Here is a 22,266-nt window from a genome sequence, read left to right as displayed (position 1 = left end):
CCGAATATAGCTTCTGAGGCATTTCGGTTCTTCTCTGTGGAGACTGCTTAAGGTGTTGCTGACATCACAACATACAGTTGTTGATGTTATGTCTGAGGTTTCATCAAGTGCCTTAGCAGCAACCTACCAAATGCCTGAATAATCAACAGTGCATATGCTTAGGGACGAAGCTCTTCTTCAGGGACGCCCTCCAGAACCTTAGGAGATTGATATTATGGAAACAATACCTACAGTGACTTTATACCATGATGCTACATGCCAGCATGATGAAGGTATATTAATTCTCAAGGATTTTTTTTCCTGTATGAGGAAAGCTTGCATCTATTTACAGAACTGTCAGTGTTTGTACCAATTTTCTTATAGTGTGATAACCATAAACCTTCCTGAATATTGGATTTAAGATGCACAGGTTTTTTAATTACCATATATAAACATTATGCTGAAGTATGAGGATATTTTAATTAGTTTTTTAAAAATAGAACGTCTAAATCAAGCCAGAAATGGTTTTGCCCCCAAATGTCATTTTTGCTGGGAAAAGGCATGATATACAAACTAAAAGTGTTCACTTACTTCTTTTTATGAAATTCTCAAAGGAGTAAGGTTGGTTTGAAGACTGCATATTGCTTCAAATAATGTATTCTTGTGGATGCATTTAGATTCCATCTTGACATGTTGTGTAAAGCTATAGAGAAATTTACATGCAATCCTATGCATGCTTACTCAGAATAAATTGCTATGGCATTCTATTGGATTTGCTCTGAGGTATGTATATATACTTGGAAATCCATGGAAAACAATGTTATATCTTAGTAGAGATGAAGATAACTTATTTACTTCTGTATAGCTGTAATGTATGTTTATGTTAGACATTAATCTTACCGTTGTGACAGTACAGTAGATTCAGTCCGAGTGAGCAGATGATAAGTGGTACAATTTTCATTTTTTAATTGGTAATACTTCTACTAATAGAGCAAAGCTTAGAGAAATATTACAAATGAGCTGCAAGAAAAGAAATCATACCAAATGTTAGTAAAATTCAGCAGTGGCATTCTATAAAATTGTCTAAAGTGTTAAGAATATAATTCATATTCATGTAATGAAAATTTCAAATTGTTCAGATCATGTTCTATTCCAAATGTCTATCCTGTACTGCAGCAGTGAAGATGCTAAGCATACATCTGTGTCTGTCTCTGTGTGTATCTTTGTGTGTGTGTGTGTGTGTTTGTATGTATGTAGCCCAAACCGCAACAATAGTTGATGTATACTGAAATGTTCTCAGATAGAAAATGATATTCCTCTTTTGGCTTTCAACAGCCAACACAGATTTAGTTGTTGATGATTAGGAACATGTTAAAGCCTTTAAGTTAAAATGAGAATTCTAGTCAAATTGAAGGTGGTGCTTGCATAAAAAAAATGGTCTTGGGTTATTTTTTAAAATGCACCTAAACTTTGTGCTCTTGTAGAAATAAAAGGATGTGAGGGGGAAATTCAGTTATACCTTTGGTTTATGGGAGTTTAGAAAGCTAATGCTATTTATCCTGTATGAAAATATTTTTACCAGTCACTCATGAAAGTAATAGTTAAATATTGATGTAGAAATGTGTGCTGATGTTGGTATATGTAGTCCATAGTGAATCCGTCTGTGCACAAATTTTAACAGTTCTACATTTGAATTGCAAAGGTATCCTGGCAGCAGGCTTTCTTTCTCAGTTTCTTTTTCCATTGAGATTTCTAGAGTGTATAAATTAAATACATTTTGTGGCAAATACATGTTTTATGTCATAACCAGATGAAATTGATTAAAAGGGGAAACTGGATATATAACTGTGTCAAAACGTTTTTAACGTTCAGAATACAATGTAATACTTAAATAGCAATCATCTGTTAACCAGACTATTGGATTATCTTGATCTTGTTTTTTTAATCTTAAAATACTTTAAGTAAATACTTATCTTTTCATTTGAATTATTTTAATTGTTCTGTTACCTGATAAAGAAGTTGGGGCTCAAATATTACATACCTATGGACAATTGATAATTATTTGGTACCATTTTTTATATATAGGTTTTATAACTGAATAATGAAGGGGAAGAATGGGTCGAAACTAACTAGTGTCTTTCTATCAATGGAAGGCTTCTTTCAGTTTCCCCTAATTCCTATAATTTCCAAATCTGCTCCACCGGCAGAAGCTATCAGTTCAGTTAGGAGGGAGACAGTTAGCCTGCTTCTCAGATCCTGAGATGTTTCCCCACTCTTCTGGAATAGAAGAAGTAAAAATTGCTCTCATTTCTTCAACTACTAGTGGAAACATTATATTGATGGAGGAACATGTTTCATTTCAGTCAGTAACACCTTTGGACAATTCTCAATTTTCTTCTTTGACAACAAGTCGAAGAAGTTTCTATATAAGCTTCTCTACAGATATGCTGAAGTCCATTTGACTAATGCTAAAGTCCATTTGACTATACATAAGCCTGAACCTGGGTATAATTCCAGATAAAATCTTTTCTTTCTTTTATGACTGTAGAAATTAAAAAAATATATATACAGATGGAGTTAAATGTGGGAATATGATTAAAGACTAGTTATTTTCATTCATGATCATGAATGTTTTTCACCTCGTTTAAATAAAACAGTATATGAGGAACTGTTAAAAGAAACGAATTGCTGTGGTAAGGCAGTTAAAGTGAGGTTGGAAGAAGGTTCTTATCATACTTCACTCACAGATCTAAGAAGTGGTTTTGAGCATGTCTTTCTTTCAGATCCCCCCCCCCCCAAACTAAAACTGCCATCATAATGAACAAAATTACATTTATAAAATATTTGGTATACAGTATGGCAGTGATGGTAATGATAAAGGGGGAAAATATTGACAGAGGACAGGCAGAAATAAAGGGATATACTTCTGTCTTGGTGTTTAAATTAGTACCATCTCACTGTGGGAGAGCAAAAGACCAATCCCTAGATTTTATACTATTGGCAGTTGGATATTTTCTGGTCAGAAAGTGTTCAAATATAATGAAACCCATGATAAATCTATTTTTGGTGATTTTGGCCAGTTACAGTACCTCCGGACTTGCTTAACACTTCTGAATCAAAAATCTCCTTTAAGTGCTGATTGTATATTATGTGATGCAGCCTTTATATTAGTCAGTTCAGAAACATGTGGCTGAGTGAAACAAATTGGAATCTGCACACTGCAGTGCTGGCAGTTTTGCAGGTAAGATATTGTGAAATGGAAAGATGAATGGTATTTATATTAAAACAAGATGGCGAGGCCATAAGTAATTTTTTCCCTTTCCCTCTCTCCTGTAGGATTGCAAAGCAGATGCCATAGTAATTGTTTTATGAGAGATAAACCTGCATAGCTCCAGCAAAATGGATGTCAACTGGCACCTTAACCTCTTTGTTCTTGCTCTGGTATAATCTTAATATCTTGAGTGGCTTTTATCTAACTGCTGTAAAGATTGTTACAAAACTCTTTCCCCCTTAAAAAGTATTGACAAGCTTTGATGTGCATTTCAAAAAGGAATATTTTTATAACAATCTTTCTGCCAGATCCAGAGAGAGAGAGAGAGAGAGAGAGTGCAAAATGGCCTTTGAAAGCAAGAGAAACAAATGGGGCTTGCAACAGAATATTGCAGTTTCTTCTTGGCCTGTGAAGGGTACACTGCTTTTTACAATCTCAGGCAGTCTGAGCTTCATAGTTTTGTTCAGTCCTTGCTAAATAGAAAGGGAAGGGTAAACAATTCTACTTCCAATTCATGGCAGGGGTGCCCAACTTGGAAGGAGGTAGGGGTCGAATTAAGGTCGACCAGGTTGTTCAGGCTGCCAGTGGGTTTAGGACAGTGAAATGTAGGTCATTTAGGTAAAATGTAGGACATTCAAGCAAAATGGAGGGCATGACCAAATAAAAGCTGGAAGCATATAAATGTAAATCCATACTTCTTAGCCATGCTCAAAATGGAGGACATTGTGGAATCCCCCATCCTGGACAGGAAGGCTGAGATGGGGGACATGTCCAGGAAAAGGAGGGAAACTCTGGTCACCCTACTAAGGGGCAGGCATCTCCTCCCTCCCTTCTTTCTTTCCTTCTTTCTTTCTTTGCATCTTTCTTTCTTTCTCCCTCCCTCCCTCTCTCCTTTATTTTCTTGCTTTTCTTTCCTCCCTTCCTCCTTTCTTCCTTTCCCTGCTCCTTCCCTCCTTTCTTCTTTCTTTTCTCCCTCCCTCCGCCTCCTTTATTTCCTTGCTTCTCTTTCCTCCCTTCCTCCTTTCTTTCTTTCCCTATTTCTTTCTTCCCTCCCTCCCTCCCTTCTTTTTCTTTCTTTTCTTCCTCCCTCCCTCTCTTCAGAAATCCTTTGGCGGGCTGCATATGACCCCTGGGCCGCAAGTTGTGCACCCCTGATTTATGGTGACTCTTTGAATGAGAGACCTCCAAGTCACTTTTATCAGCCATAGCCCTGATCAAGTCTTTCAGACATAGAGCTGTAGCTTCCTTGATTTAGTCTATCCATCTGAAATGTGGTCTTTCCCTTTTCCTGCTGCCTTCTACTGGATCAAGCATTATTACCTTTTCCAGTGGGTCATGTTGCCTCATGATATGTCCAAAGTGTGGCAGTCTCATTTTACTCATCTCGGCTCCCAGGGATGGTTCAGGCTTGATTTGCTCTAGCAAATCCATGGTATCGGTAGGACTCTTCTTCAGCACCACATAAGCACAGGCTTATTTCCTTCTCAGTTTTTTTTGTGCGCTCCACTATCCAACATATATTTGCAGCATGATCCCTAGTGCCTCTTACTTTCCTGAACCCAGCTTGGATAGTTGACATTTCTCATTCTATATATGGTAAAAGTCTTCCTTGTAGAATTTTGAACATCACTTAGCTCTAATGGGAAATTAATGCATTGATCCTGTGGGATCTCCTTTCTTGGGGATTGCAAACTATATTGAGTATTTCCAGTCTGTGGGCCATTGTTTTGTTTTCCATATTTGTTGACAGATTTTAATTAAAGTTAGATTCTGTCAGTAGCTTGAAGCAACTCTATTAATATGCCATCTATTCCTAGTAATTTATTACTCCCAAGGGTTTTGAGTGCGGCTTTCACGTCACTTACTAAAATTGTAGATTTATCTTCACATGGTTCTACCTCAAATTAATCTGTTATCCTTTCATTTCCTTTGTATAGTTTTTCCAGTGTATTGTTTCTATCATCTTTTTATTTGTACTTGGTCATATAATCCCCCGCAGGTTATAAAGCTTCCCCACTCTTGGATTACATTTTCCTTTGTTTGTCAGTTCTTGAAGAAGAGGTCCCTTGTTCTTCCTTTTTTGTTTTCATATTCTGTGTCTCTTCAGTTCAGAGAGATAGAAGATATCTTCTATTTTTTGACAAGTGAGAATAAAACTACATAAAAGAGAGCAAATGATGACAGATTCATTCAAGGAATAACCTTTGAAGATGAACCTACAGTTTTAGAAAGTGAAGTGGAAGTTGCACTCAAAACACTTGGGAGAAATAAATCACTAGGAACAGATGGCCTATAGTAGATATCAAAGGGAAAGATTCAAGACATCAAAGTGAAATTTAATCTGAGAGTGTAGTTGCTTTGCTGCTAGCAAGGGAACACACTGCAAGAACAAATAAAAAGGTGATGGAAACAAAAATATAGCAGGTGATTTGAAAGATCTTTGTTTTATTGCTAGGAAATTTGGTCACAGTTGTAATAGACTGTCTTGGCTGAAATGGACAAGTAGTCTGGCCTGATATGAAACAGCTTCTTTTGCCTTTCTATTGTGCTAGAGGGCATTTGATAGGAATGTAGTGGAGAAGCTAAACATTGGAAAAAATGTCCTTTTTCATTTCATAGAATCATAGAGTTGGAAGAGACCACAAGGGCCATCCAGTCCAACCCCCCTGCCATGCAGGAAATCACAATCAAGGCTTCCCCAACAGATGGCCATCCAGCCTTTTCCTGCAGCTTACATACATTGTTCCGGGTTCTGGTCTCTGGAGCAGCAGAAAACAAGCTTGCTCCCTCCTCAATATGCCATCTGTTCAAATATTTAAACAGGGTTATCATATCACCTCTTAACCTTCTCTTCTCCAGGCTAAACATATCCAGCTCCCTAAGTTGTTCCTTATAGGGCATGATTTCCAGACCCTTCACCATTTTAGTCGCCCTCCTTTAGACACACTCCAGTTTCTCAACATCCTTTTTGAATTGTGGTGCCCAGAACTGGACTTCCTTTCCCCCATGAATAGGGAAGGGAGAGGAGTTGATCCCCCCCCCCCAGCAACCCTAATTCCACCAACTTCTAAGATGCTTATTAGAAGTTGTGACGTTCTTGAGCATCCTCCCAAACCCAATTCCACACAGCTTGTAGAATACAGTTGGCCCTTCACATTTACAGCTTTGACTTTTGCGGATTTCATTATTCATGGATTTGATTAGTATGTTCTCATGAGGTCCTCCAATATGAATCTGTTGTCAACTTCTGCCAAAAGTCATACTGGAGGATCTAGACTCCTAGAGATTCCTAGGGAGAACACTTCTTGAGGCATTTGTAGGTCCTTCAGCACAATTTCATGGTCAGCTTCTGGCAGATCTTGACCTGGTGGATCTAGAGATTCCTAGAGAGTTTTTCTCCCAGGTACAAAAAATAGTGTTTTTTTAATTGCCATTTTCCCACTTTTACAGGGGTCCTGTGCCCCTAACCCCAGCAAATGTGGTCGGTTCACTGTATTTACTTACCTAGGACATGAGCAGACTGGATATCACTTTTTCTCCCATTCTCTTACTCTCATCTGCCAGTGATCCATCAGTGTTTTGTACATCAAAAAACCACACAGGTCTTTCTCAGGCTTTGTTTTTCTTTTAATTTACCAGTGTATATGCATTGGTGTATCTGTGGAGTTCCTATGTACATGGCTAGGTTAAACATGTAACTTGTAAAAATAACTAGCTTATTATGAGTGGCTGTGTTTATTTTCCAGATTGATGGAGAATTTGGGTTGTAGTGTGCCAGAGCAAAAGAACAGCAGATACCTACGTGAAAGGAAGTTCTAAAAAAAATGTTCGGGTACAAATGTTCTTTCTTGCTGGAAAATGTTTTTATAGAGCAATGAAAAAATAGATTTTTAGCATTTTCTTCTTGCTGTTTCCATGGTTACTACTTTGGACTATAGCAAGGCATTTGGGAGAGTTGCAGATAATCTTACCTAAGCCTTGCAGCTAATTGGGAAATAGATTGGCCTTAATGGTACTTAAGGACTTACCTATCAAACCATAAATAGCATAAAAGGAATTTTTTTATGAAAAGAAAGAGTTAGTTTTAAAGTTAGACTGTATGTACTAATATTACATATGTGTGGGTGGACATATAATTCTATCAGTCATATTAATTGTACTTTCTGTTGACATTTAAGCCAAATAATAGCAACTTCATTTATGTATTAAACGAATCAAAAGTGTCAGCTTGGTTTTGTACTGCACAGATGTAAGGAGAGCAAAATAATTAAGTTCCTGGTATTTAGAAAAAAGCAATCTGTGCAGCAGTGTGACATGGAAATATGTGACTGTTTGGTTTTCTGAGGAAGACAACTTGATTTTCCTCCAGTTCTCACTTGTTCAAAAGATACTGCTTTGCAAATAGCCAGGACAAAGTCTCTGCCCAAAGGCGACCTTTGGTAGATTTGGTGACCTTTCATTTATTGTCTTTCGTATGGAAAACGTAGCTTCTGTGCTGTGCTTTGCTGTTTTGTTCTTTCAGACCTCAAGTAGAACAGATCAATGCCGGATGTCTCCAAGCTATCAAGACTGCTGTCCCTTTCCTACCCCAAATAAAGCAGTGCTGTTTCTAAGGAAGCAAAGATTTGGGGAGTGCTTGGTTGTCCATAATTGTTCTGATGTGAGAGAAAGAGAAGTGTTAATTTCAAAAATGAAAAAGTTTCTAAAGCTCTTGTAGTACTCTATGTGCCTTATGTATCTTTTTCATTAATTCTAGGGGACTTACTGGAGGAAGCTGGTGTGCTTTTCTGTCTAATAAGTCTAGACAGTTTAATGTTCTCAGTGTAACATGTTTTGCTTTTGATGCATTTTAGAACAGGGATCACATCAGTGCAGATTTTTTTATTGGCATTATGACTCATAGATCTTTATACAGCTTTAAAATATTAAATGCTGTGGTAAACTGCAATTTACCACAGTAAATTAAATTAATGAAAGTGGTTAAGATGCTGACTCTGATGACTGCAAGATCGGTGGGTTGGCAGTTCGAGACTCAAGTGCTGCGTGATGCAGAGAGCTCCTGTCACTAGTCCCAGCTTCTGCCAACCTAGCAGTTTCAAAGCATGTAAAAGCGCAAGTAGGTAAATAGGTACCACTTCTCAGTGGGAAGGTAACAGCATTCGGTGCATTCATGCTAACCACATGACCAATGGAGTAGTCATCGCAAAACACTAGCTCCCTCAGCTTAGTAATGGAGATGAGCACCATCCCCTACAGTCAGACATGACTAGACAATCTTGTCAAAACCTTTACTTTTAAATAAACAATTATCAGTTGAAAATAGTGTGGCATTTAAGATGATAGATAGTGGTTCAGCCTCTTCCAGGTTATGTGGGTCTTGTTTTCAAAAACGTAACACAGGTATAGAGGCCAAACATAAACACTGTTTTAAAACAGGTCCCACCGTCATGGGACCAGGCATGTTGTGAAGCCAGTTGTCTGATCCTTGCACCCATTTAGCGAGTTTTGTTTATGAGTTGGGTTGAAACCCACCATGGACTGGGCTTTGTAATGTGTTGCTCTTTCCTTAAATTTGGAGCAGCTTGGTGCACCTGGATCAGACTGTATATATGCTCTGAAGAAGAAAGAGACTTGGTGCTTTCTTGGTACGGTGCTAGAAGAAAAAGAGAGATGTGAGCATGGCTGCCTTGTCAGACTAGTTAGCACTGCAGGGATTATTTGAGGACTGAGAATTCTCAAGGGTGATCTTGCTTCTTCATTGCACTGAAAGTACTAGATCATTCTCCTTATGGTAAAAGGAGGCCTAAAGGTTACCGTACTTGATCACGGTCCAATTTTTGGTTAAAAACAAACAAACTCTAAGAGGTAACCATTTATTTCTGAAAATGTCTTGCATAATTTTTTTAATGATCTAGAATTAAATTCCAATGTATTACCATTTACCCTATGTAAGTAGGCAATTATGGTTTTCATAAATGAAACCAAAGATCATTCAAAACTCAGAAGGTTATGCAAACTGTTGTTGTGTGCCTTCATGTCATTTCTGACTAATGGTGACCCTAGGGTAAACTTATCATGGGGTTTCCTTGGCAAGATTTGTTCTGAGGCGGTTTGCAGTTGCCTTCCCCTGAGGCTGAGAGAGTGTGACTTGCCATGTCACCCAGTGGGTTTCATGGCTGAGCTGGGAATCAAACCCTGGTCTCTTGCAGTCCAGCACTAAAACCACTACACCTTGCATTAAGCCATGCTAAAAATGTCTCTGAGCCAACATGTTTGTAAGTTGCCAGGACAACTGATTAAGATAACAAAATCCATGGATGCTCAAGTCCCATTAAATACAATTGTGTCGTAAAATGGTGTCCCTTATATAAAATGGCAAAATCAAGGTTGTTTTTTGGGGGGGAATTTATACATTTTAAAATTATTTTCTAACCATGGATGCTTGAATCCATGTATAAAAATCTATGGATATGGAGAGCTGACTGTTTATTTATTTACTTATATCCTGCCTTTCTCCCAATATAGGGACTCAAGGCAGCTAACAGCAAATTTTAAACAATACAATTTAAAAACAACATAAAAGCATTAAAAAGTATAAATATAAAGTTTAAAAACAATTAAATAATTTAAAATGTTTAAACAATTGCACATTAAAATATTAAACTGTATTAAAATTATTTACAAACCTTGATCTGACTTGCAACCTTGCATGGATTTTGTTGTGTGTTTTCGAGTCATTTCCAACTTGTGGCAACTCAGGCAACCGATGGCAGGCTTTTCTGGGGCTGAGAGTTCATAACTTACCTAAGGTCACCTAGTGGGTTTCCATGACCAAACAGTGAATCTAACCCTGATCTTCAGATTCATAGTCCAGTGCTCAAACCATTACATCAAACTGGCTTTCACACTTGAATATTACTAACATATAAAACTGCACTTAATATGATGAATTCTTTTAATGATATTTTAGTAGTTGCTTAACAAAACTGGAGGGGCAGGGACATACACTGGAGAAATGGTACGAGGACTGTTTGGAAAGATTTCCGAAGTTAGTTGACAAACTTGATTGACTATTGTTCAGGAGGAGGAAATTGCAGCATAATTATTTTGGAAGGGAATAATTGCATTATGATTGTTGAAAAGTTTATTTTTACAAAAATGATAGTGTTGCTAAACCATTGTAGCATCTCTCACGAAGACACCTTCTTTGCAAGGTGACCACAAAATATTGTTCTATCTACAGTTTGAAAGAGAATATCCTTGTGATGTCTTTTTCAACCACAGTGATTTCCCCTTTCTTTTGTTTACAATTCATTAGAATAAAAGTTATGCAGCTAATAGGGCTCACTTCTGCAAGTGTATATGATTGAAACCTTAATCCTATCCATGCTGCTTTAGTGAAGCTTTTCTAAGTAATCATGCATAAGTTTGGAAGTTTAGTCATATATACAAACACTGTTGTATCAGAATCATAGAATCGTAGAGTTGGAAGAGACCACAAGTTGGAAGAGGCACCGGGCCATCCATCCGACCCCCCTGCCATGCAGGAACTCCCATCAAAGCATCCCCGACAGATGGCCATCCAGCCTCTGCTTAAAGACCTCCAAGGAGGGAGACTCCATTACACTCCAAGGGAGTTTGTTCCACTGTCGAACAGCCCTTACTGTCAGGAGTTCCTCCTAATGTTCAGGTGAATCTCTTTTCCTGTAGCTTGCATCCATTGTTCTGGGTCCTGTTCTCTGGAGCGCAGAAACAAGCTTGCTCCCTCCTCAGTGTGACATCCCTTCAATTATCTTATTTAATTATGTTTTAATAGTGGTTTATTTTTTAAATTGTATTTTTCTATTATTTTATAAAAGAAGATGCCAGATATAAGTATATTTTATTGTACAATTATGTATGACTGATTTTCTATACCTGATGTAATTAATAAAGGGATGAAAGTTACTCATGTAGCATCTTTTTTTTTTAAAGTAGAAATATTGTCACAAAACACACAGTAGATATATTATAAGGATTCTGAATTCCTGAAGTGTCAAGTATCAGTCTATATATTTGATATGTATGTGGAAGGAGCTTACTGCCCTCTACTGGGCAATACACTCTTAATCTTTCTCCATATTGCTGTATTTTTGCTTTTGTTTACACTGATTATTACATCTCAGCTAATATTGCAATTCAACTAGGTCTATATATTTAAAAACTGAAGCTCTTTTGGTTTTTTTTTTGGTTTTTTTTGGGGTCGGGCTATGTGGCCATGTTCTAGAAGAGTTTCTTCCTGATGTTTCTTCTAGAACATGGCCACATAGCCCGAAAAACCCACAAAAAACTATGGATGCTGGCCATGAAAGCCTTCAACTTCACATTGAAGCTCTTTTGTCTCCTAGTTGCCATCATGTTTGACCAGGCATAGTGCCTTTTGTTGGCTGAACATGTTTCAAGTCTTAACTGCAGTCCTGCTATATGAAAACAACAGAATTCCCAATGGTCTTGACCTATTTGTAACACTTTCTTCTGTTCATCAGTGTGAAGCCAGAAACCATACAAGGCATTTGTGAGAGATGCTGCAACAGTGCTGCATTTTGATACTGCTTTTGAGAAAACCATTTGAAATGAGTTCATGATTTAAACAAGATATATTTGTCATCCTTGTAAGATGGAGGACAATATTTCAAATACAAATATGGTCTTCTAATAATCCCAATACAATATGAAGAGGAAAGTTGCCGACTGAGTTGTTTCATTGCAGTGCTGGCTGGCTGTTTGCACATTGCAAAATGTGTTTTCATACAGCCTTATGAAGTGTGCATACGTAGTATGCCCGTGTCTGGGTAGACGTACTGTGTCAAGGGGCCGAAGCACACTCTCTGGAAGGAGTGGCTGGAGGTTGCTCAGGCCACTGTCAGGCCGCTGTCAGGCTGAGCGTGACCCGCTGAAGCATAGCTGCCACTGCAGTCCCAAAGTGGCACCACCAGGAGACTAATTTAATCTGCTCCTTTTTGATCCAATCCAAAGGACTGGATTGTGGTGCCAGGGTGACTTCCAGCCACTTTGGGTGTGTGTGTTGTTTGAACTCCACTCCCCCAAAGTTTCTGGAAGTCTCTTTGTTTAGCCCCATGCGTTTCAGGCCTATGTCACTGTCTTATTCATAAGTAGAAAATGTTAGCCTGGGTCAATTGGTTTGTGTTTACTTTTTAGAAACACTGTCTTCATGCCTTCCTTCTTTATATGAAATGATATAACTGTTTGTTGAATCCACACACGTGCTAAGATTGGTAAATCAAATGGATAGCTTTAATGTGAAGAAACTTAGCAAAATGTAATTGGATATAGGAGCATTGTGCTGGAGAACTCCCACGCCATTCAAACAAAATGGGATTCATTCACTTGAGAAAATTAGTAGCCATTCTTCAAAGGGATTATGAGCAGAAGACACATAGTTTTTATATGAGAGGCTCAATTATCTGATAAATTAAATTTGGTCTGGATTTGAACATATTCAATACATTCAGTAAGCCCGTCAGTAACAAACAATCTATATTTGTTACTTACAGAGGCATTCATTCTTATCTAGCCAGCAGCTGCTGATACTAGGCTTTCAGTCCTTTAACTGTACTAGATGACTTCATTTTAATAACTGGCCTTGTACCGATGCATTCACTTCTCTAAAAGGAAGAACTAATGGCATTTCCCTATAAATGTAGCCAGCATATTTTCTGAATGATTGAGGACCTTTCTTGGAGATCTTGTGGGAGGAGACAAGAAAGGTAACAAGCGCCAATTCTATCTGTTCTCAATGAGAGATATTAGGTTGGGGTGGGCAAAATAAGGCTCAGAGATTGCGTGTGGCCTTATAAGGCCATTTTGTGTTCCTCACAGTGGTCTGAATGAGGGCTCTTGAAAATGGTAGATGTAGCTGCAACTGGGACACTGTAAATCTTTCCCTAGGACCTTTGTGTGCATCATGGATGTCTTCCACCTTTTCAACACGTGGTTCTGCTTTTTAATATGCTACTTGTGCGAGTGTTTACAAGCCTATAACTTTCTCTAAATCAGGTTAATTGTAAGGGGAATGGAGCTGAGCCATTTTCTTTTTAAAAACTAGTGAATAGAATTTCTGTCAGTTTGAATTGTTAATCCCTGCTATTGCTAAACAGCAAACATGAAATTCCAGAATTCTAAAATGCAGTTATATATTTGGTAAAAAATGACCCTGGTATTTTTGTGTTCCCCCTCCCTTCGCAACCTTGCATGAGCGATAGAATCGAGGGGCTCTCACCACTTAATGGCATTGGTTTGGCTACATTAACCTTGCCCCAGGTTGGTGTCCTTGAATCATACAACAAATATACAGAATCATGTTATATCAGCCCAAGGTTCTGTCTAGTTCTCCACTCTGTTTAGCCAGTTGTGTGTGGGAAGTCCACAAGCAGAACATGAATAAAGTAGCAGTCTCCCACTCATGCTCCCCAGTAGCTGATATACAGCGGTTTGCAGTCTCTGGTACTAGAGAGAATTTTGATCCATCTGGTAGTACCACCTGTCATTAATTTATCCCTTCTGAAAGCCATCCAGTGTGACAGCCATGATGACTACTTCTGATAATTAATTCCACATTTTAATACTGTTTTTATCTATCCTGAATCTCCCATTTTTCAGTTTCAGTGGATAAGACAGGTTCCAGTATAATGAGAAAAGACAACTTTTTCTCCCTATCCATTTTCTTTACCATGGACCTCTTTAAATGCCTTTTGTTACTGTGAACCACCAAGACTCAACTCAAGATTTACCTAAAGTGCATCAACTATATTTATTTAAAGTTGTGGGATATATGGTAAATGACTTCTTTAAAAAATCCCCCAAACTGAGCTGACTAGGTTTTGTCTCCCCCCCCCCCAAGAGGAGGGCTTTTGGGCCACTAGAGACCTCGCTGATGTATCTCCACCACTCCGTGTATGTTAGTAGAGTGTCAAGTGGTGTGAAGTGTTGGGACTCCTTGCTGCTGTATGTATGTGCAAACGTGAGATGCAGAGTAATCTAGTTTGCTTCTCATTCCTCCATCCTGTGCACTGCTTTGAACAACACAGGAGAGAAGTTCCTGAAGACAGAGCTACACACACGTAAGCGCATACACTCACATGCATAATAACATCTTACTCAAAGACGTCCGAAACACTGCTCCAGCCACCACTGATTACGCCAGCCAGCCTGCCTCTTGCCATCCCCTTTTGCTTCCAATTTTGCGCACACTGGCAACTCCAAAGCCTGTCATTCTGCACAACATAGTTTGTTTTTGCTCCAGCTGAAGAGTGAGGAATGTGGGGAGGAGGGTAACCACACACAAATATTTGTAGGGCAAGAGCAGTGCCATTCCTGCAGCTGAACATGGTTTCAGGGAACCTTTATGAGGCACTGCCACCAGAACCTGGTCATGCTTTGGTCGAGGGCAAGCAGCAAAAGTAAGCAGGTGGAAGGGAGAGGAACCAGAAAGTGAAGAGGGACAGCCTGCAGGGCTGAGGGAACTTGTTTGGCCAAGGTGTCTTTGCAACAGAGAGTATCTTCTTTACCTTTCCTTTTGGAATTTCTGGAGGTAATGACTTAGGCGAGGAGGACTGGGAAGGTGGAGGAGAAAGAGAGAAAGCGGGGAGACAGAGCCATGCTGTCACCACTTTGGTGGGAGGGGTGGACCTTTCTCTCTTTGTCTTCTTCTTCCCTCTCTCTTTCACTCTTCAGCCCAACAGGCCTTGGGAGGGCAAAAGGAAGAGAATTGGTGATCCTAGGGAAGAGGTGCTACCCCCCAGGGCAGATGCTCATGGAGCAGGAAAGTCCACAGAAGATGGTCTGGACACCCATCTTCTTGGCCACTCCTCTACCCAGTTGTACCTAGATTGCATGAAGTGGTATGAATGCCAGTATAATTGCATGTACAGATCTGCATTGGGTCAAAGGCAGAGATGTCTATGGGTCATTCATAGAATCATAGAATCATAGCGTTGGCAGAGACCTCAACGGCCATCCAGTCCAACTCGCTACCATGCAGGAACTCACAAAGCACCCCAACATGACCTGTTGAGTGGACTTTATACTTCTGCTTTAAACAGAGGCTGGATGGCCATCTGTCAGGGATGCTTTGATTGAGATTTCCTGCATGGTAGCGAGTTGGACTGGATGGCCCTTGCGATCTCTTCCAGCTCTACGATTCTATGATTCTATGGTCCCATACAGACAGGCTAAAATAAAGCTGCTTCAAGTCACTTTGGAGGTATGCTGTTTAAATGATGCATGCATACAAAGAGTCCAAAAGCCGCGCCAAAGCCACGATCCAGTCCTAAGCTTTGGAGCAGCTTACAGACTCTTGGTACACATGAATCATTTAAACAGCATACCTCCAAAGTAACTGGAAGCAGCTTTATTTTGGCCTGTCTGTATGGAGCCTATGATACTTTAAACACTGCTGTAAAGTCACAGTTGATGCAGTTTCACCAACATCAGGATCTAAAGGCAGCTCTAGAACTTTCACAGAATAAGCTACTGACATTTCTGCATCTAACTCTTTATTTTATTATAATTTATTAATTTATACCCTGCCTTTCTCCCAGGATGGGATCCAAGGCTGCTTTATAGGGGAGCTGTTAATTCTTGATTCTGCAAGGTACTGACACTATACCATAAAACTGAATAGGGATGTTTATATTGATATCATTTAGGCCCAAAACACACTATAGAAATAATCCAGTTTGAGATCGCTTTAACTGCCCTGGCTCAGTGCTAGGGAATCCTGGGAATTGTAGTTTATTATGGCACCAGAGCTTCTCTGACAGAGAAGGCTAAATGTCTCACAAAATGACATTTCCCAGAATTCCCTAGCATTGAAAGCAGTCTCAAACTGGATTATTTCTTCTGTTTGTTTTGGACCTTAGAAATCCTTTGTACTTTGATCCTGCTTCTCTTTGCCTTGGTCCTATGCATTGTGTTGACCAGAAACATGACATTCATTTGTATTGAAAGGTCGTCTTCTCAATAAAACCCTTGATGGATGAGAAGGATGAAGAAAAGACACGTAAAAATGATGGTACTTTGAGATTAACCCTCTAGTGTACCTTTTGAATCTCAGCAGAATCTCAACAGACTTCTTCAGAAAACTTTTCCAGTCCAGTTTTTGTCATCGTCAGTTTTACTGATACAGATTAATTAACATAATTTGCTTTGTTGTATCTTGGAGACTGCTTTTCAGAAAAGTTCCATCAAACATGTAACCTGAGGGGAAATTACAGAATGAGAATATTAGAAAGAACTTAATAATTAAAATAAAATAATTTAAATAAATGAAATGCTAAATTACTATTTGAAATCTTCGTTTAGGTGTCTAAAAGGGATGGTATTGCTGATGCCAGAAAGTATAATACAGTCCAGGGATCTCCAATGGTGATAAGGACATGGGACTCTTTCCAGATTCCAGATGGGTCATCACAACTGACATCTTGGTTGATGACTGTGAAAAAAATCCTTGGATTATTTTATTTTATTTTCGTGGGAGGCCACAGTCGCAAATCTACAGGATACATCAGGTAAGCAATACAAAACATTTATTGATTATATAGTTGTTCTGAAACGAGGAAGAAAAGTCTTCATTTACAACGCAGACCAATGTCTTTATTCAAAAGTCTCAATGTTCCCAAGAGGCAGTTCTAAGATATTACTAAGTCAGGAGGACACGTGTTCAGAATATTAAGGTGAACAGCTGTGTTACATTGATTGTAACATTTGCCTTGAAAATCAATGAGAATAATATTTTTCTCATTCCTTTGAGAGTTGGAAACACCTGCATTTGCACATTACACATTTTTCTAATCCCCCCCAGTGATTTTTCATTCCCGCCCCCACTTTGTGGACAATAGCCATGTGATATAGGGCAAGGGCTAAAATAACTTTTTTGGGTTTTAGAGGTAGCATAGAATTGCATACAGCTCACTCTTTTTTCAATTTCCTTGCTGACTTTTTCGCTCATTTTTCTTAGGTAAGGTATGTGTAGTGTTCCTGTGTTAAATTAGAAGTACTTTTATTCCCTTGTAGTCAGTCTTTGAAACCTGCTTCTGAACATGGCTAACAAACCATATCTAGAATGGAACTTACTTAATGTTAACTGGATTAACACTGGTGTATTTGAGACCATGGTATGTTAGGAAAGATTCAGTTTAAGTTGCTGAGGAGAACCATGAAGCTGTGGCTGTTAAAAATTCCCTATTGATCCACAGTCTCTGTTGATTGACTTATTCACTGAATTTTTATCTCACCTTTCTCCCAAGATGGGATTCATCATCTTGTTTTCATTTGCTTTACATCATTGGACTGTCCAGTTGAGAATAAAATGTGGGTTGGATCCAGATGTATGGTCAATAGAGCTTTAAGAAGCAGATGGAAGTAGTGATTCTTGTTATTTTTCCTACCCTTTCTTCCTTTGCCTCCTGGAAACCTGCTCCAGAAGGTTGAGGAGGCCTTCCAGAACAGTGTGAGAGGTGGTCTTAGAGCCTTTAGAGGAAAGGAAAGAGTAACCTCTGCTGGATCCCTCTTTTCTATGAAGTAGAATGAACTGTTCATTCATAGAGGAACAAATCTGAACCACAGTCTCTGTTTTTGTTGCCATTGAAATGCAAATAATATGAAGAGAATATTGAACAGAAGTAAAATATTTCTTGGATCAACTTCAAAATGCCATTTGGAAGATCTCACTGGAATTTGAATGAGTGAAGATTGTGCCCTTCTTATTAAATAAGGTTAAGAAATCTCACCTGATTTTAACCACCAGATTTGATTGTTGCAAAGATTTTGGAATCCAGTCTTTCATGATGTGGGTAATCCTGAAGAAGGAGATCAATCTTCAGTAACAGCCTTTTAAGACTGTTCTTTTTATATGCCCTTTGATTTGGGATAAAATAGATAATAATTATAATGCCCCTTTTCTTCTCCTCCTGTTCTTCTTTTAAAGGCTCCGTGTTTCCTTTAGATTTTTAAAATAACCCTTTCTAATGAGGATGACTGATACTGTTACTGTAAAGGAGGAAAGTGATACAATGAAAGGTTCCGAAGCAGAAGTAAAAGACAATACCACAGTGGAACACTTCATAAAATCAGAAAGCCATGAGCAAATTCAAGGAGAAAAGGATGAAAGATGTTCTGATAATAGACGTGATGTTCAGGTAAGAGAATTTTCTCCCATCATATTTTTATCCAAAGGCATTTTTAAATACATTTTTTTGCTCATTTCCTAGTGAGTAAGGCAGGATTTGATTTCAACAGTACAGTACTGTATTTTAAGAAATACAAAACTCGGTATAATTTCTCTGATACTTGACCTTTCCCTTACCTGATCCCTTAATTATTTCTGTGGTTGGTGTTGTTCTAGGAAATGATTTGAAGCTAGGTTTCTAAGCTTTCTTGTAGGAAAAACATACCATTCAGTTAACTATGGAACTAAATAGTGCTTGCATAACTATTTTTCCACGTGATAGAAAGCTAAGATGATTTGTCAGTATACAATAGCGAGAACTCCTTGTCAAAATATGGTGTCTATAAAGTTTGCAATGAGTAAAGGTTCCCATAAATGTGATAACATGCTTTATGTATTTGGAGGAGTGGGAGTTCCTTTTCTGTAGCCATATTTTATGTTAGTAGTCCATTAGGGCTTGTGTGTACTTGATTTTTGTTTACCTAGCATTAATATTTGAGTTCTGACTCTAAAGGGCTGGGACAGTTCCTTTTAACAACTGTGGCTTCTTTATTGTCAACTAGTTTTGCCTGTCAGAGTTCATTTCTCTTAACAGTTCTGTTCTGGTTATAAAGAACCATCATGCAATTAAAAAAAAACCCACCTCTTTTATAATGTGTTAGGTTGTATGTGGTCTTTTTGATTTTTAGTTTCAGTTATTTTTCATACTATAAAAATTCCTTACTCCTAGTCCAAACTCATTTTTGCTAATAAGTAAAAAAAACAGATAAAACAGATGAATAAGTGCTAGGCAGTGTAAAAGAGTTAAAGAACACATCTCTGTCCTATTAGGAGGGTGGGCATGGGACCCAACATATCAAATAAGAAGTGTCTTAAGAGAGGGATGATGTAGCAGGAAGAATTAATGAAACTGAGAAATAGTTAATACGGAATCGCATGATTGTCTGCTCAGAAGAGTCCTGTTTATTGAGGCTTATTTCTAGCTAAGTGTGTCCATAATTAAGGCCCAAATTTGATGTTTACTGAAACATTTTTCCTGAAAAGATTTGTTTATAACTAAATTTATAACTAGTTTATAACTAAATTTCTTGCCTAAAGGCTAAACATTAATATATAGATAAAACAAAAATGAAAAACACGAAGTCATAGAAAACACAAAGCTCCACTTGCTTCCCTAGACATTCACACAACTGTAGCTGTAATCAAGGAAGGGGTTTCTAACATTTTCAGGAGAGCAGTATGATGAAAGAGACAAGACGTTTGCTCACCATTCTTATCGCCCCCCCCCCCCAATACTGCTTTAATTTCATCAGAAGTTAAATTAGTGTCTGCTGAATCAAATTGTAGTGGTCTTCAAATCCTTTGTTTCAATATACAGTGGGCCCTCCCCTTATGCGGGGATCTGTTCCGGATCCCTCTGTGTAAGGGGAAATCTGTGCGTGCTGGAGCCCCATTAGAAGTAATGGGGCTTACGCCTGTGGCGCATGCCCCATTACTTCTTCCGGGGCACGCGAGGGGCTTTTCCGGTGTGGCTTTCAGCGTATGTTGAAGGCCGCACCCGCGTAAAATGTGGGTGCACTGTGCAGTATTTCTCATAGCCACTGAATTACAATTGATTTCATTGTGTTGGAAACAAGTATTACTGTATATCATGACAAATCTCCATGTATGTTTTACATTTAAAATAGAATTTTAATTTAGTTGAAGGTTGCAGAGGCATGAAATTACACTAACATATTTTCTTAGAAAAGTCTTTATTTTTCTTTCCCCCCCCCCCCCCTTTTTTTTTTTTTGGCTTAAAACAAATAATTGGTTCAAGTAATTATTTAGTGTTTTCTGAATAGTTCATAAATAGCAATGGGCAAAAGGGACTGTATTTAAGAGTGTGAAAACATTTACAGTTGTTGGGGTCCTTGCTTAAGTGCTATCTTTGGCAAGACATATCCATGTTGCCTGTCTGTATTGGGCCATAGACCACATTTTATGAGAAATCAGTACCTAACATTTCATACATGAAAATATTCTCTCTTGGGGTCCCTTTTAATTTTGCAAAGATTCACATGTTAATATAACTTTCCAGAGCCATGCAACAAATGTGTGAGCCTTTAATTTTAAAGCTTCATTACTGCTGTCTCAAACAGTTATAGAAAGAGGAAAATGTATGCCTCCTGCTTACTTCAAGACTGTGGGCTGTGAGAAGCAAAAGCCTAGGATAGAAGAACATAAAAGAGTTAACAGGATTTGTTGATCCCAAAGGCCTTACAAAATCTGTGCATAGATTGTACAGTACCCATATTCAGCTGACCATGTTGGCTCTGGGTTATACATATTCTCTGATGGCTATTTTGAGAAACAGATGCAGTCTAGCAAGGGAAGCTTGATTAAGGTTGACATGTACTGTGCCAGCTTCTAGGATGTCCCTTCAAATGTTCCTTCAGTCCCTCTGTTGGTGCAAGCTGAGTATATTCTCCCAGGTTGTGCAAACTTATCTACCAAATGCTTTTATACTAAGAAGTTGGACTGACGTCCAGCAGAAGTGTTTCAGTCCTAAGTTTTTCTTCTTCTTTTCAAAATTCAAAATGGTACAAATCTTTACTGGACTCTACTATATGTAAATATCTTCTTTGTGTATTTGTCCTTTAATGAGGAGGTTTCTCTACCTCTCACTATAATCATGGTACTTTGATAGAATCTTTCCTTTCTATGGTCCAAGTTGACCTTCTGAGCAACAGCAACATGTGATCTTCATACTCAACTATGGCAGTCAGCATTCCTGGGAACTGTTAGTTTGTCTCAGTAGTTAACCTTTGTTTCAGGAGTTGGGAGAGGTTGGTGCTAATGCCTGAACTTGTGTGTTAAACCACATTGATCTTGGATTAGCTAGCAAGTTGGAATGCTAATTACACGTTTTGTTACCTAATTTGAGGGATATCAAAGCAGCACCTGTCTTTAGGCTTGCAGTCTTTCACTTTTTAAATGTCATTTGTACGGAACAACTCAAGGAAGAAATTGTTTCCTGTAGTCCTTCCTAGCTGAGTAACTTGCCATGTGCCTAGTGATTTTCAAAGTATTATAAAAATAATTGGTCAGTGCTGTGAGACTGCTGGACTCCTCTGATTGTTGTCAGCATGAGGCCTTTCTATGTCAGCCCAAGTACAGCTGTAAGATGTAGGATGCCTATACTTTGCTGCAACCTGGTTCTTCAGCTTGGTGCTTTACAGAACTCTTTTTAAAGTGTAGATTGTAGTGGAGTAAGGGGTTCTCCAAATTTGTGTGTGTGTGTGTGTGTGAGTTCAGCATCTTAGTGGCAGATAATACAGTAGGAAGCTTAGAAAAATTGTAGCATGTGTAATCCTTCAAGTTGACCCAAAGCAAAAAGAAGAGTTCATTCTTTGTCCCTGATGATGGTCACAAAGCAATTGCTTCCCCTTTGTAAACATGAATTATAATTTCAAAACAATGCTTTTACTAATGAGAGAAATGAGATATATTTGAAGACCTGAAGCCAGGTCTTCAACCTTTGTGGAATCTAGCCCATTTCATCAGATCAAAGTGGGCTATAAGCCATGAGGTTTATGCAAAATAAACCTTGTTGGTTTTTAATGTACCACAAAACAAAAATGTTTGCAGACATTTTTGTATGGATCCTATTTCAGAGACACAAATTCATGCGTAATTAGACTCCTCTTGGTATACCATGTGATTTGTAGCATTCAGGATTTGAGTGCATTGGCCAAGACCCTGTAGGGTACAGCATGTTGCAGTAGTTTTCCATGTGGAACTACACAAT

At 38.5% G+C, this 22,266-nt stretch overlaps 1 protein-coding gene across 9 annotated transcripts in view; it reads left to right on the top strand.

Moving 5' to 3' along the window:
• R3HDM1 (R3H domain containing 1) overlaps window positions 1–22,266 on the top strand; it is a 104,571-nt gene that overhangs the window by 20,126 nt on the left and 62,179 nt on the right. For 8 of the 9 annotated variants that reach the window (XM_042449475.1, XM_042449454.1, XM_042449464.1 and 5 more), the window contains exons 2-3: window positions 16,613–16,818; window positions 18,237–18,447. In XM_042449475.1, the coding sequence (XP_042305409.1) occupies window positions 18,277–18,447 (171 nt within the window). In that variant the 5' untranslated portion in view covers window positions 16,613–16,818; window positions 18,237–18,276. Of the gene's footprint in view, window positions 1–2; window positions 273–16,612; window positions 16,819–18,236; window positions 18,448–22,266 lie in introns of those variants that run through there. The other variant, XM_042449444.1, reaches the window with a different exon arrangement.

The sequence above is a fragment of the Sceloporus undulatus genome, chromosome 1 (genome assembly GCF_019175285.1).
Source record: "Sceloporus undulatus isolate JIND9_A2432 ecotype Alabama chromosome 1, SceUnd_v1.1, whole genome shotgun sequence".
NCBI lineage: Eukaryota > Metazoa > Chordata > Lepidosauria > Squamata > Phrynosomatidae > Sceloporus > Sceloporus undulatus.
This window is presented reverse-complemented; position numbering and strand designations above follow the sequence as displayed.